Raw genomic sequence first — 15,344 nt, 5'->3', positions numbered from 1 at the left:
AGAGTATCCAGCTACAATGTAGGTCTACTACTGTAAATTAGAGTCCAGACGAGATCATACGAGATGTTCGATGTTGTTGTGGTGTGTTTTTTTTTTTTTTTTCATTTTGCAAAATCGGTGAGATTATTTCACGAGTATGCAGTAATGGCAGGGGTTATTTTATGGCATTTGGTTTTGTTTTCTTGTGTGTGTGTGTGTGTGTGTGTGTGTGTGTGCATGTGTGTGTGTGTGTCTTTTTTGAATGAAACCCCCATACATCTGTGTCATTTCGTGCATTTCGTGTTTTAATATTTGTTTAAGGTTACTATGAGTAAAATTAGTAATCTTTTGAAGATTTGTAGGAATAACACAAAAGGCTCAAAAGCCAAGCAAGCACCCTGATTACATTTCATCCCCATGTCCAGGCAGATCAAAACATGGAGAACAGCATCCAGGAGGGACAGCATGTGTTGCTCGTCTGGGGTCAGGGGAAGTCACCAGAGCATATCAAGGAGCTTGTGGAGAGACTAAGCAGTAAAGTCACTGCAAGAGGGAAGGTTCAAGTCGAAAATGAAGAAAGATTAACATTATGTGAGTTGATTTGTTCATTTAGTGACAAATATTGCTGCGACAGAATGCAGTCAGATAGTGTCACTTGACGTTTGACTGGGAAAAAGTTATTTAAATGATTAATAAAACATTTTGAAAACAAAACAAAGCAAAATACTATGTCTAAATAATACCAAAGTTACAGGATGTACAGCATCTGTCATTCTTTTGTCATTACCTTTTCTGCCAAGGAGATACTGTAAACGTCAATATTTTTGCGCGATTAATTTTTCGCGCTGAGCGACTCGAAAACATATTCGCGGGTTCTTAAATTCGCGCTCCGCAGCGGGTTAATACACAGTCGCTGTTTTCATCCAGCGATGCCAGCGTACGATAAGCGATGTAGCGAGCGGCGCGAGTGCGAGTACAAGCGCTCAACTAACCTCTTTGATTTTACTCAATACAGATGTACATGTACTGTAGTACAGTACTCTCCGCATTATAATCGGGTAAGCTCGGGCAGAGCGTTTCTTACCCAATTAAGCGGAGTACCCGATTAACAGAAGAACACGTTTCATTCACAATTGACACACACAATGCGTATTTACATGCATTATATACTGCACCAAACTCCTACGCTGTATGCTTAACACCCGTGCTTGCACTGCACATTTTAAATACCTTGCACTTGCTCAGTCACGAGCAATATAATTTACAGTCTTTTTTATGGACAAATATGTCTTCAGAACACTTTGTCGTTTGACTATAGACTCATTGCTAACACGCAGACGTTTTCCGAAATGAACACGTCTCTTTGCGTGTACAAGTCGCGTAGAACGTTGGGTTACTTTTCGAGAAGTGACTGGGGATAAGCAAAATTTTATGGAGCTGGCCAGATGGTGCATGGCCTGATTTTCGTTGCAAGCTTCTCGTATTGTGAATGTTGTTGCGGAGCAAGGCAGGAGCGCAAGTGTGTTCAACTCCTGTCTGTCGATGCATTTGTGAGTGCCAGCTACATTTGTAATGTTCGTTTTTGTGTGGCAAGTGAAGTCGGTATGTGTACAAGAAAATTATAGTGTTTGCATGTTTAATCACCCCCAAAATGATAGATCTTCTTTACAAATTAAGCAGAAAATTGTGATTAGCCGTGAAAAATTTGACATGCATGATTTCTTAAAGTGTTATATCTGCGATAAAATGTGGGTAGAAACTAGATTAGAAGAAAAATTTTTACCCGTTTATGCGGAGAGGCAACCCGATTATCAGGTAATTTTAATGTGCATTGGAACTGACTCTGACAATACTACCCAATTAAACGGAGTACCCGTTTAAGCGATACCCGATTACGCGGAGAGTACTGTACATACTAGTACTGTAGTCGCGGGGATGTAGCACACCAATCGGCCTGGGCTCGGTGCGTGCGGTGCGTGCGATGATACTGCTATATGCGTAAACATGTCTGTACTACGTAGCAGTATCATCGACGAAGCACACACAATTCAGGCCGTTCAAAATGTGCATGGAAAATTGCGAAGATATATTCACGCGTTTTTGAATTCGCGCTAGCCGAATGTAGCGCGAAATCCGCGAAAATTAATGTACCGCGAAAATTTCCACGTTTACAGTACTAGTACCACCAAACAATCTAGATTTTTAAACATATTTGAACTTGTCTACTCTGTGTCTGTAATTCTTGTACACTTCCTTTGTTCACCATTTAACACAATGCAGATGTTCCATGAAATTATTGAGAAAAACTGTACACGTCTTTAATCTCACAGTACTTTGTTGATACTATTTACGATGTATATATTGTTATTATTATCAATATTGTTATTATTATTATTATTATCATTATCATTATTATTATTATAATCATAATTATATTTTTCTTTGTTTATGTTCTTCTACAGCCGCACACAGGCCATCGAGTTTTGATGTTGCTGTAGTTGGAGCACTAGACCCTCCTACCCAGACACACGCCTTTGAAGTCCTGGCAGAGCTGGCCAAGGTCTTGAAACCCAAGGGACGATTGTTGCTAAGAGAACCTGTCGTAGAAACAGGTGAACACTTTCTGGATGTTCACTGGCCCAGCCCAGCCCAACAACCCCCCCCCCCCCCCCCCCCCACTCAGATGGTCATCTGTACCACATGCGCATTCCTGACTTTTTAATGAGAAACCTCTAATGAAATATGAAAGAGCATGTTATTTTAAGAAAGATTCAACGTTTATTTGATGAAAATTGGTTTTCAAATGGCTGAGATATCCATAAAAGTGATAATGATAAAAGACGACATGCCACAACTTTATTAGGATCTCTTTGTTTCACCTTGTTTTTGGATATCTCAGCCATTTCAACACCGATTTTCATCAAATAAACTTTTGATACCCCTTAGAATTGCATGCTCTTTGACATCTTATAGAGTGGTTTCTGAATATCTCGCAAAACATAAAAAGCTAAATCCTCACCTCGACCAGAACTGTACACACCCTTTAACATTCAGTGCACCAAGGGAAAAGGGAGGAACCAGCATTGGATATGAACCTGAAACTTACTAGTTATTAGTTACTACTTACTAGTTACGTGGCACTGCCAACTGTAGTGAAGCCAGAAATTGGAGCAAAAACCCAATTGTTAACCTTTTTTCATTTTCTTTGATGTACATGTAATTACTACCAGATATGAGTCAGTCTCCAGGAAATTATATCTACTGCTAAAGTGTAGTTTAGCCTACCATACCATTGTGTAGTGTAGCATATTTATAAAGCATGTTACTGCAGTATCTCTCTGTTGTTTAGAGCAGTAGAATCATATATCATAATGCCCTTTTATTGTCGTCTGCTGCAGAAAATGGGTCAGGACTACGAACAGCAAACAAATTGAAATCAGCCTTGAAGCTTAGCGGGTTTATCAACATAGAATTGGTAAGTGGAATGTAGGATATGATTGTTTGTAGACTGTTAATTTTCTTTCCTAGTTTTCGTATATGTGAAAAGAACATGATTACAGATATTGCCGAGCTGTACTCAATGAGATAATTTGTGTTTGTCTGAAGTCAGGCAAACTGTTTGATGATAACGAAGATGAAGATGATGATAGAGGAATGCATCGGCTGTTTTATGTCAAGTCAAGTCAAATATTTCTGAATTTTTTGTCTCGCCCACCGGAGGTGAAGGCGAGACTAAGGGATCCAAATGGTGTCCGTCCGTCGTCCGTCACAAATGTTAAAGTTTACCTGCAAGACTCTCTTATGATGCATAACTTGGCAACTGTTACAGCAATGGCAGCCACACTTGGGTGATAGAAGCACTAGGGGTATCTTCATGTTATGGTGTTGTCGGAGGTCATGTGATGATGTCAAAGGTCATTTGAGGTCATATATTAAAGAGTATGTGCAAGACTCTTTTCTATGTTAAAGTTTACCTGCAAGACTCTCCAATTTTGACAAATAACTTCACATAAGTTGCTTGGATTACAACCTAACTTGGGTCATAGATGCACTGGGGGTACCTTCATGTTATGCTGCCGTTGGAGGTCACAGGATAAGGTCAAAGGTCATTTGAGGTCATACGTTAAAGTTTACTTGCAAGACTCTTATCACACGTAACTCGACACATGTTGCTACAATGGCAATCAAACTTGAGTGATGGATGCACTGGGGGTACCTTCATGTTATGGTGCCGTAAGAGGTCACATGATAAGGTCAAAGGTCATTTGAGGCCATACGTTAAAGTTTACTTGCAAGACTCTCTTATCACACGTAACTCAACACATGTTGCTACAATGGCAATCAAACTTGGGTGATGGTAGATGTCTCTTGGGAAGTTGAAGGTAACCACAAGGTCAAAGGTTACAGACGGGGGTCAACGAACTTTTAGGGCCCAATGTTAAGTTTTTAGGGCGCATTTCCCTGTCCCTTAGGGTGTTGAAGGTCACCACAAGGTCAAAGGTCATAAGCAGGTCAATTAACTTCTGGGAGTTATAAAAAATGTTAATTCCTTGTACGCGAATGGGCGAGACACAATTTGGCGATTGCCTTGTATTCTCTTCATTTCCAAATCTGGGGAAACATTAAGCAATGCCATTGAGCAGTAAATAGATGGAGCCACTGTGGCTCTGTGGATAAGACCACAGACTCTCAATTAAGAGGTCTTCGTTTCAAGTCCTGTAGCCACAGCAGTTTGCCCAATGGCAAGGTACTTGCCTGGTCCTTTGGAAGGTATAGTACTTCCAGCCATTTGTCCTGTGGTAGCTTGGTTATACCGGTAAGCGTTCAAGCACTTCTGTGTTGGCCACATAGAATAAGTTCAAACATTAATGCATTTTTGTTTTAGCCTCAACTCTATTTCTGCTCTTACTGTAACCCATTGCTAATGGGAACATGGTACAGACCTTCCAACCACTCTGAATTTGGAGGAGAGAACCTGAATTTTGACCATTCCCAGCTCTTGTTTCAATAGAACTTTCCTGTTTTTCTTAATAATTTTACGACAATGTCCTCTGGAAACTGCTCTATCTTTCCTACTTTAGAGCAAAATCATTCTTTTTTTTTTTCAGTCAGAAAGGTTGGAAGATCTGCATGGTATGACATTTTGCAAACTTTGTTGGAGATTTCAGATTCTCATAGCTAACCCTGGTTGATTGACTCATTCCTTCTGGTAAGTATTTACATGTATTTTCTTTTTCTGTCTGTTGTTGTTTTGCTTACCCCCAGACTGAAGTTTCTCATCCCAGCGCTCCTGACATCGCCCGGAGCCGAAATCTCACAAACCACACAGCGCTCAGGGTGGTGGAGACGAGCTCCAGCAAGCCTGACTTTGAGGTTGGATCCTCAGCCGCCTTGCCTCTCTCCTTCTCACTGAAACCCACAGCAGGTGGGTCAATTATTGGTTGCCAATTGGTTGTCTTGTATGACACCTGAACACATCTTACTTATTTTTCACATTTTTTTGTTTTTAATATTCTCAAGAAACATAATCTCCACATTACCCTTAAAAAAACAAAAAACTTTAATGCATAATTCCATTACTATTACATGTATGCATTAAAATTGCATTTGTTGTTGCTGTGTTTTTGGTTTGGTTAATTGCATACCAATTTTTATACTTTCATGTATAGATTTCAGCTGCTCAGACTGAGGCTTTATTCTGAAATGCAGTTTCTATGATTGACTAGCAGTACTCATGTTCTCTTGTAGAAATTTTGTTTGTTGTCATTGGTTCCCTATCATTTAGTTTTACAGGTATACAGACATTTTATTTCAGTTTGCATTGATGGCTTTGTCATTCAATTGTAAGCAATTACAAGATAAAGATAAAGTCACAAAGAACTTTGTTTCTATTGATTCTCTTCCATAGGAGTGATTAAAAAGAATCCATCCTCTAGGGCTAGTAGAGTACAGCCTGTGTTTTATGAAATTGTGTCAAAGGGCTTACTCTGACCATGTTTTTGTGTTTTAATGTAACTGATATGAACTTAACATAGTTATACATATTGATAACATGTTTGTTTACTCAAATTAATGACATTCTTGCATTGTACATGGCCCTTCATAGATGTAAATAAGCACCAAATTGTCAATCAGTTGCAATAAAAACAATTCAACACAAGAATTTCATTAATTGGAATACATATGCAGTACCCGCTGCATGCTATAAAGATTAGAATCAGCACTGACTGTTGGGCGAAAGCTAGATGGTCCAGTGGATAAGACGCCTGTCCAGTAATCAGGAGGTCGTTGGTTTGAATCCAGCCTGAGAATGTATGCCTGTGATTTTTTTACCATAGCTACTGCTAAAATATATGTTTACCGTTGTTTCCAATCAGAGCCCATGCAGAAGAGTGGAGATGTGGCTAAAGTATGGACACTGTCTGCATTTGATATGGCTGATGATGATGTAGTAAGTCAAGTTTTCTTTTTTCTGTTGGTATTCCCACAAGATGAAGTTTTCATCAATGAAGAAAGGAGAAGGAAAGTTATTTTTGTTTTATTTTGTTTTTTGTATCGAGTGCCAAATATTTTATTTCATGAATTGCATTTAAGTTGGGAGGGCAACAGATTATAAAACATATGACACCATGATGGTAATTAGTCAATCAATTGACAGCACTTTTCATGAGTTGAAATACCATTCCCATGTTAATTGCTTGTAGGTTCTGCCAGTCTTATTGAAGGCATTAGGCAGTTGATGAAAACTAAATATATTTTAATCTGATGTACTTTGAAGTGATATTGTAAACATTGTCTCACTGATTGTGTTCCCAGAAAGTGTTTTCAAAATGACATGTTTAAACTGTTAATGATTTATCAAATCATCTCAAAGCATTTACCAGGCTTCGTGAAGATACTAAAACTTTACACATACTCTGACTTGTTAAAGGTATTGGATTTAAGATGATGATGGATGGTTTATTACATAGATATCTAAATCAAAACCATTATGGAGAATTAACTAGTTTAACCCTAACTAGGCCAGGGGGGCCTCTGAGGCCCCCCCCCCCCCCCCGACGTTCTGCGCGATGCATCACTAACGCAAAAAGCTATCACCGCGACGTTTCATGACTTTTTTCTTTCGAGTCTCCCGCATCTTTTGACACCAAATTTGCGATGCCCGGGCGCGCGGTTTCGAAGTTGCGCATAAATATGTATGTGCATGTCAGACCAAAAATTGCTCCAAAACGTGAATTCGTGTACAATTTCAATGCAAACTGTGCTTACAGGCAAATTTCATAAAAGCATGATTATTTTGGGGTTTTATCGATTAAAATCAATTAATAACATATTTTCTTGTTCGGAACAATGTCGCGGACAAGTTTCATAGAAAAAACAATGAAAAACGGCTCTATGATCTACCTAAATAGCCCGGCCTAGTTAGGGTTAAATTTTTCATGGATTGTATGAGCTCAATCAGAAATACGAGTTACATATTTTGAGTTCGGGGACTTGTTAATTGACACTCGCATTCCGTCCACTCTGTTTTGTTCATGTGACAGGACATCATTGATTCAGACACGTTGCTTGAAGAAGAAGACCTGAAGAAACCTGATCCCTCTTCGCTCAGAGGTAGAACTTCCCATTTGGTTATTTTCACAATTTCCTTTTTTTTTTCTCTATTTGGTATACTACTAGTAGCCTAGCTCATTAGTTGTAAATCAAAATATAGTAATGTAGCTTTGATTTTATGTCTTCTGTGGTCATATGCTGTGAAGAATGTTTATCATTTGCAAGCTGTTGATGTACCTTATTTGTGATACATTTTCTTTTACCACTTTTCACAATTTCAAATTTCTTGTATGAATCTTATGCCATAGTTAATTGAATTATCTCAAAATGTGGCAGTATTCTCAATATTCTGATGTTTGTGGTTCATGAAATGGTAAGTTTCCAGTGAAATGCTCTGTTCTGATGTTGAAGTATTCACCATATTGAGTTTGAGCAGAATATTATTTGCATCATCATTTGATCACAAAATTATTAATATGGCAGCCTCAGAGCTAGTTCAATCATTTTTATACACATTATATATATACTGTGATAATGACAACAGGTTGATAATCAATATGAATTCAATGCCATACTATACCACTTGCATAATGGCAGACATTACTAAAGAGAGGAGATCATGTACGTGTATACATGCAAAGCAGTGAACCAGTGGCTTATCAACCTAAAAATGATACATACAATGTAATTACCAAATCAACTATTCTTTTGATTGTTATTAATTAAATATTTGTAATTCATGCAAGAATCATATTGAGACTTCAAAATGGCATCAAGGTCATGTGACCAATATGAAGAGCAGTAAGTGTCTTCTTTTGCTCTTCTACACACAAAGAGAGGCAAAATCTGTTCTCCACGAAATTGATTTGACAGATAGTCAATTGACATCGAAATAATGATATTTAGAATAAGAGTATGTGACAGGAAATGTGTGAATTAAAAAGAACTGCTACCTGCATTAATAATTCTTCTTTAAAAACTACAATTAAAAGATGTATGGTATATTCGTGGAACATTGTAGAGAAGTGATTAAAAGAGCAACAAGCATCAGTCTCCTGTTGCAGACTTCCTTCTTGTAATGACTTGAAATAAGTATTCATGATTACTTGTTGTTGTTTGTGCTATGTTTTATTCTTATATGTACCACTTTCCTCATCTTTTTCTGCAGCTGAATGTGGTCCAAATTCTGGAAGGAAGAAAGCATGCAAGAACTGGTACAAACATTTGATTGATTTGTTATAAAAAAAAAAAGATTCTGCTGATCATATTTGTTGTCATTCGGGCTACAAAGCATATTAACTTTTCGTGCTCATTTTCGTATTCACCATTTGATTCTTGATTTTATTGGTTTAAAGTGGCCATTGTCACAGATACCTAAAGACACAGAGTTTCTCGATGACAAACTGGATTCGTGAACAATAGATTTGTATTGTGTCCAATGTAATAATTTACGGTAGTCATCATAGCCTATGCTTGTCAAATGATAACTGAAGTGTAGCATAATATAAGTTTTTATGCTCAAAATAAATATATAGTTGAATCATTTGATCTGATACTGTCTATTTTCACTACTATGATATTCAGTCAAATACATTGTATGCCATGCATGTATCTCTGGCATTTTTCTCTTAACAGGACTTATAAGACAAGTTTTTGCAGTTTTATACAGCAATGTAAAGCATGAATGTGCCAGAGTTGCTTACTATCAAGTATGTGTTGCATTGTGAACTCCCACATACAGCATTTAGGTGCTGGGTGTTGTACCATAATGTATTGTTCCTTTTTTCCCCAAAATATCAGTTGGCTTGGAAGTTCATGAAAAAAAGAACTGGCACAAAATATTCGATGTAGACGGTGAGTTCAGAATGTTCTCCCTTTGTCAAAAAAACAAAGCAAAACAAAACAAAACAGAATGAAACCTCAAGACCCAATTATTTGTCGAACAGTATTGATGATTTTGTAATATGTGGATCATAGTTGATATATATGTGTCTGTTTCCTGTGTTAACTCTAAAGCACTTGAAAACATTTTGGTCATAATTGTAGTATAAATTTTTCATATTATTTATCTGTTATTGTGCAGTTCGTGTGGCCTGGCTGAGGAGCTGGCAGAAGGGAAGGAGGTCAAGACAAAACCAGTGACGTCATCCTGTGGCAGTGTGAGTATTCCCACAATTCTCAATTTTTCATACTCTAATAGTAAGCAAATAATCAACGTTGGTGAAGGTGATGGGACAAACTATCACTTCCGAGGCGATCTGGATGTAGCTATCTTTCCGAAGCGCAGCTGAGGAAAGATAGCGTACACATTCAGATCGCCGAGGAAGTGATAGTTTGTCTAATTGCCTGAAACTAAAAGTTGATTATTTGCTTTATATTCCACATCTAGGGTCCCAGAAATTCCCATTTTATTCCACATCTGAAACCATTTTAGCTGTCCTTAGGTATCCTTAGGGCTTAGGCTATGTGTGTGCGTAGATGACAAAACAATGAATTTGCTGCGCGCATTGCGCGGCACCGAAGTGAAAGTGCGTTGCACTGTGTACTATCAAGTGACCTAGGTCACATGATAGTCCACAGTGCAACGCACTTTTATTTCGCGCGTACTCATCTTGCGTTAGGACTGTGTGGACTTTGTGGAGATCAGCGAAACAAAAGGAACTATCAACATAGAGTGTAACGAACTTTTCTTCCCAGGTGATGTGATGGGCAAAACTACACTTCATCACGTGATCAGCTCTGGACCAATCCTATTGCAATATTCTTAGTATGTGGAATATAATGATATATGTTCTTGTTTTCAATCAAAATAAGTATCATTACAGTGTGTTGTTGTTGTTTTATATTTACTTTTTGCTGGTCATTGTCTTATCTCACACGTTAGCGATAGTACCAACAAAGATAAAAGAAGAGGAACAGTGTAAAACTGTAAAAGTGAAAATTTTCGAGTTGTTGAAATTTTCGCACATTTCACGCAACTAGAAACTAGCGCAAAATGAAAGCATGCGAATATGTTCCTGTACTTACTGTCTTGATTCCGTGGCATTAAAAACATGCGAAACTCTTCTTGCCGGGCCGAGCGTGAAAATTAGTCGCGCGAAAATATCCACTTTTACAGTATACCGGCGCTGTAAGAATCTGGTTTGTGTGTATCAGAGCAGTTTTTGTCGAGCCCACCGGAGGTGAGGGGAGACCAAGGGATCGCCTGCGGCGTTTGTCCGTCCGTCGTCCGTCCGTCCGTCCGTCATCCGTCCGTTGTCTGTCCGTAACGCTACAAAAACTTCAATAACTCTTTACTCTGGGCTTCAATTGCAATCAAACTTCGAGGGAAGAGGGGTCATACAAAGTGTCACATTTTACCATATATGAAGGTCACCTCAAGGTCAAAGCTCACAGGCAGGGGTCAATAAATTTTTAGAGCCCAATGTTAAGTTTTTATGGCGTGTTTGTATTATGGGTCATAACTTTTGATCCATAACTCCATTTGTGACCAAACTTGGATAGTAGATGTCCCTTGGGGAGTGGATGATCACCACAAGGTCAAAGGTCACAAGCAGGGGTCAACAAACTTTTAGGGCCCAATGTTAAGTTTTTATGGCGCGTTTCTATCATGGGTCATAACTTCTGATCCATAACTCCATTTGTGACCAAACTTGGATGGTAGATATCCCTTGGGGAGTGGATGGTCACCACAAGGTCAATGGTCACAAGCATGGGTCAACGAACTTTCAGAGCCCAATGTTAAGTTTTTATGGCGCGTTTCTATTATGGGTCATAACTTTTGATCCATTACTCCATTTGTGACTAAACTTGGATGGTAGATGTCCCTTGGGGAGTGGATGGTCACCACAAGGTCAATGGTCACAAGCATGGGTCAACAAACTTTTAGAGCCCAATGTTCAGTTTTTATGGTGCGTTTCTACTATGGGTCATAACTTTTGATCCATAACTCCAATTGTGACCAAACTTAGTTGGTAGATGTCCCTTGGGGAGTGGATGGTCACCACAAGGTCAAAGGTCCCAGGCAGGGGTCAATGAACTTTAACGGCCCAATGTTAAGTTTTTATGGCATGTTTCTTTTTTGCCATAAATTTTTACCCTTTAATATCTTTTTATGTTATATCTCTCTGTTTTTTTGGCTGTTATATTCCATTCACATACAATTTCTTGTACGCAAATGGGCGAGACACATTATGGCACTTGCCTTGTATTTATTTATTTATTTTTTTGGATGCACACACATACGTGAAGAGCTACACAGATATGATCTGATTCATTTCAAGGATTGCATTAAAGAATAAATAGTGACCACGATTTGAGATACTTTTCATGTCTAGATTCATAAATAAGAATTACATCAATGTTGATTGAAAGATAAAGTTTGACAGGGATTTCTGCTGAATACTATGTAGAATATACTCTATGTTTAAAAGATTTATTTGTGCTGTATATGATGTAAAAACTTTGCATGGATCTATGCCAATCATTTCTCAGTGAAATGAAATGCAATTTGATGATCGAGTGCTGCTGATGTACTTGCATACAACAGACAGGGTTTTCTCTGAATCTGGTCCGTAAAGTCAAGGAAATTATGTTGCTGTACGTAAAGATTCTGGGTTGATTGTCACATTTTTACTGATGCAAGGTTTGCATATTAATTTTCCATAGTTCAGATGTTTTCAGTCTGAATTGTAAATGTCAAAAAAAAAAATGTTAAAGTGGAAATTTAGCAATGTGAAAATTTTCTTGCATTTCACACAACTTGAAATGAGCAAAAATAAAGGTGCAGGAATATTTTTGCTTTTAATTTGCAGAAATATTTTATCTCTTTGATTCTACGGAGTTAAAAACATGCAGAATTCATCTTACACAATTGAGCGCAAATAGCAATTTATGCGAAAATTTCTACTTTTACAGTATGTTGAATGCAACAAGGACAAAAACGAAATATCATTGAAGATGAAGTGTTGTGATGTGATGATGCTCACAAAGAAATGTTGAGTAAAATTTAACCTTCTGTGTTTGTTATTTTATTTATTTGTTTGTTTGTTTGTTTGTTTTTTTCCCTGCAGTGTTACCTGGGTGATGCCTTTAGATGCGCAAGCTGCCCGTATCTTGGCATGCCGGCTTTCAAACCTGGAGAAAAGATTGCCCTATCCTCCAGACAGCTCAATGCTGATGCGTAGCTATTTTGATTTTATTTTCGATTAATGCAATAAGAAGATGTATATTTGTATGAATATTCAGATAATGATAAGCTTTGACTTTAAAAAGCCACTGCATTACCTGATTTCTCTATCTTCAGGTGTCTCTGTGTCACAGTAGTTAAAGCCATCTCATCAGATGAACTAGCTGCGTGTTTTACAGGCTTCAGTGAAACAGATCATATGTGACCCTGCACCTCAAAACAAACAAAAAGTCGTCAGACATGAATTTTTAGTTAAGACCATATTCTGAAAGAGCAGACTTTAAGCTTTAAAATGATGTATAACTCAAATCAAATGGACTCTCCTAACCTATCTAAATATTGGAAAGAAAGCACAAACTCAGGAAAAGTGGGAACTGAGAAAAGAGGTTCTGAAGTACAGTGTCTATTCAAGTCCTTAATCTTTACCAAACCGTGCTGGCTGTGCGATGAATGGGACAATAAACAGGAAGTAAACCACCAGAGTAACAACAATGAAGGGATTATCAGATTAAACTGAAATTAAGCATGCCTCATTAATACATTCTGTCCATAATTAATGCCAACTTTCAAAGCAGTAGCACTATCCTTTCAAAAGTTATTAGAGTTGAAAGTGAAGAGTGTGGACAAGGTTTTTCAGAAATGAAAAAGGGATTCTGAAGACACACCTAATCACACTATTCTACCAAAAATGTTCGAGATAAACTGCTAAAAAAACACACTTCCCTGCCCGTTTTATGATACCAAATTTTAGCATAATGTAAAAGAAGACCCGCTCTTTCAGAAAATATGAAAAAGTCAAGTGCGACTAGGTTGACCCATTTCACTTATTTTCAGTCCTCACGCAAAATCAGTGTGTGCGACTTTATGTTCGTTTTGAGGTGCACGGTCACATATGTTGTATCTAGATGAACACGGCCCCTCACATTAAGGGGTTTAGAAAAAAATTCACCTGTAAATATCCCTTCTTAAACTTATTAATATGGATTATGCCTTTCTTAACTACTCCGTGACTGAATCACTGTAACATTTAGAGTGATTTGATCAATATTTCACTCATTGACTGATATTCTTTTAAAGGTATACCTTGTAATGAAACATCAGTAGATTATTTACCATTACATATCTAACAGATCACCAAAAGAGCAAGAATTCATCCAGCAGGTGCTGTAGGAAACAGATGGATAGAAGGAAATTTTCCATGAATTCAATCAAGTCCACAATAATATCTCACGCCAAATTGTTGATAAAAAGCAGAATGTAATAATTCAGCTATTTAGCATTAACATGAGTCCTTGTTGTTACATACAAACTGTGGTAGCAGTCCCACATCGTTTGTTTAAGGTACCTGAAAATCGAAAAGAAATCCTTCAAACTTGTGTAATTTGTTTCTGTAATTTTTTTTTTTTCCGTCTTGCACTGCTTGTTTTTTGTTCTTGTTTTTGTTATCTAAGTCAACAGATCCAGAATGATTTTTGTGGGGGTTTTTTATGTCTTTATTCAACAAATTTTTAACAGTGTATAACAAAACACAAAGTGAGTATGTAGAATGAATCTTTTACAGTGTTATCTTTCAGTTACATATGAAGACAGACTAAATCAAGATGAGAAAATTCTGTCTTACCAAAAGCATGTTTATGTCAATCAGAAATCAACCTGCCATTTCTTAAAATTAGTGTGAAGCTTACCCTTCCCTGCAGCAATTTTATACTCTACATTACATTTCAATTTGACCAAGTTCAAAAAAGGCTTTAAAATCAAGTGAGGATTCTTGAAACTTTGATATAAAGATATCAGATTTCAAACATAAAAATAAAAGATTTATACCCACATCTTTGTGAGAGTTAACATCAATTCCAAAAACAAAATCAAATTTTGAAAGCTGTCTAGAAGAAGTCACCTGTTTATTGATTAAGTCAGACAGTTTGTTCCTAAGAGGACCGACCTTTATACAATCATAGAACAAATGAATAAGCATTTCTGGTACTTCCTCACAAAACTAACATTTATCTGTATCAGAACGTTTAATTTTGAACTAAGATTGATTAGTGCAAATAGAGGTGTGAAAAAGTTCGGGGTAGAAAGCCCTCATCTTGGTTTCTATGGAACAGGTAAAGTTTAAATACTGTATCCTAAACCAATTTATGTCTGATTCATCTAATTCTAAGGATTTTTCCACCTTTCCTGTACTTTGAAACAGCAGTTTTTGTAAGAGTTTGACGAGCATGTTGTGGAACTTTATTAACCCTGATCAATGTTTCTACAGTCATTTCAAATAGGCTCCTATCTACAAACCCAGAATCTTGGAACCACTCGGGGAGTATACCTTTGATCAGGGGGTTATACTTCCTTCTGTGGCTCTTTAGTAACCCAAATTCTGACACTATTTCATCAAAGGTTTTTCCTTATTGCCACATAACAAGTCAGATACATTGGTAATTCCTTTTTCGAAGCAAAGGGGGTAAAAAGATATGACCAAAATTTCAGCCTGATATTCTTGTTCTACCACAAATAATCTTCTTTATAAGCGTAATCTACTTTACGTCTATACTTATACCATACCTTAATCGACTCAACCAATTGACAATTGCCAAAAGAGCTTAAAAGAGAATCTTGAGATTCTGAT

At 37.4% G+C, this 15,344-nt stretch overlaps 1 protein-coding gene across 1 annotated transcript; it reads left to right on the top strand.

Annotated features, from left to right (window-relative positions):
- The first annotated feature begins 1,583 nt into the window (after window positions 1-1,583).
- LOC139715957 (anamorsin homolog) lies at window positions 1,584-12,922 on the top strand. Its single transcript, XM_071627504.1, has 9 exons — window positions 1,584-1,587; window positions 2,442-2,591; window positions 3,378-3,454; window positions 5,245-5,404; window positions 6,357-6,430; window positions 7,524-7,593; window positions 8,702-8,747; window positions 9,617-9,692; window positions 12,606-12,922. The coding sequence occupies exons 1-9, from the start codon at window positions 1,584-1,586 to the stop codon at window positions 12,717-12,719; spliced, it is 771 nt and encodes a 256-aa protein (XP_071483605.1). The 3' UTR covers window positions 12,720-12,922.
- Window positions 12,923-15,344: the final 2,422 nt, after the last annotated feature.

Source organism: Diadema antillarum, unplaced genomic scaffold (assembly GCF_040938485.1).
Source record: "Diadema antillarum isolate AM-2024a unplaced genomic scaffold, OU_Dant_1.0 scf00000058, whole genome shotgun sequence".
Classification (NCBI taxonomy): domain Eukaryota; kingdom Metazoa; phylum Echinodermata; class Echinoidea; order Diadematoida; family Diadematidae; genus Diadema; species Diadema antillarum.
Note: the sequence above shows the minus strand (reverse complement) of the source record. Positions and strands in the feature narration are given on the sequence as shown.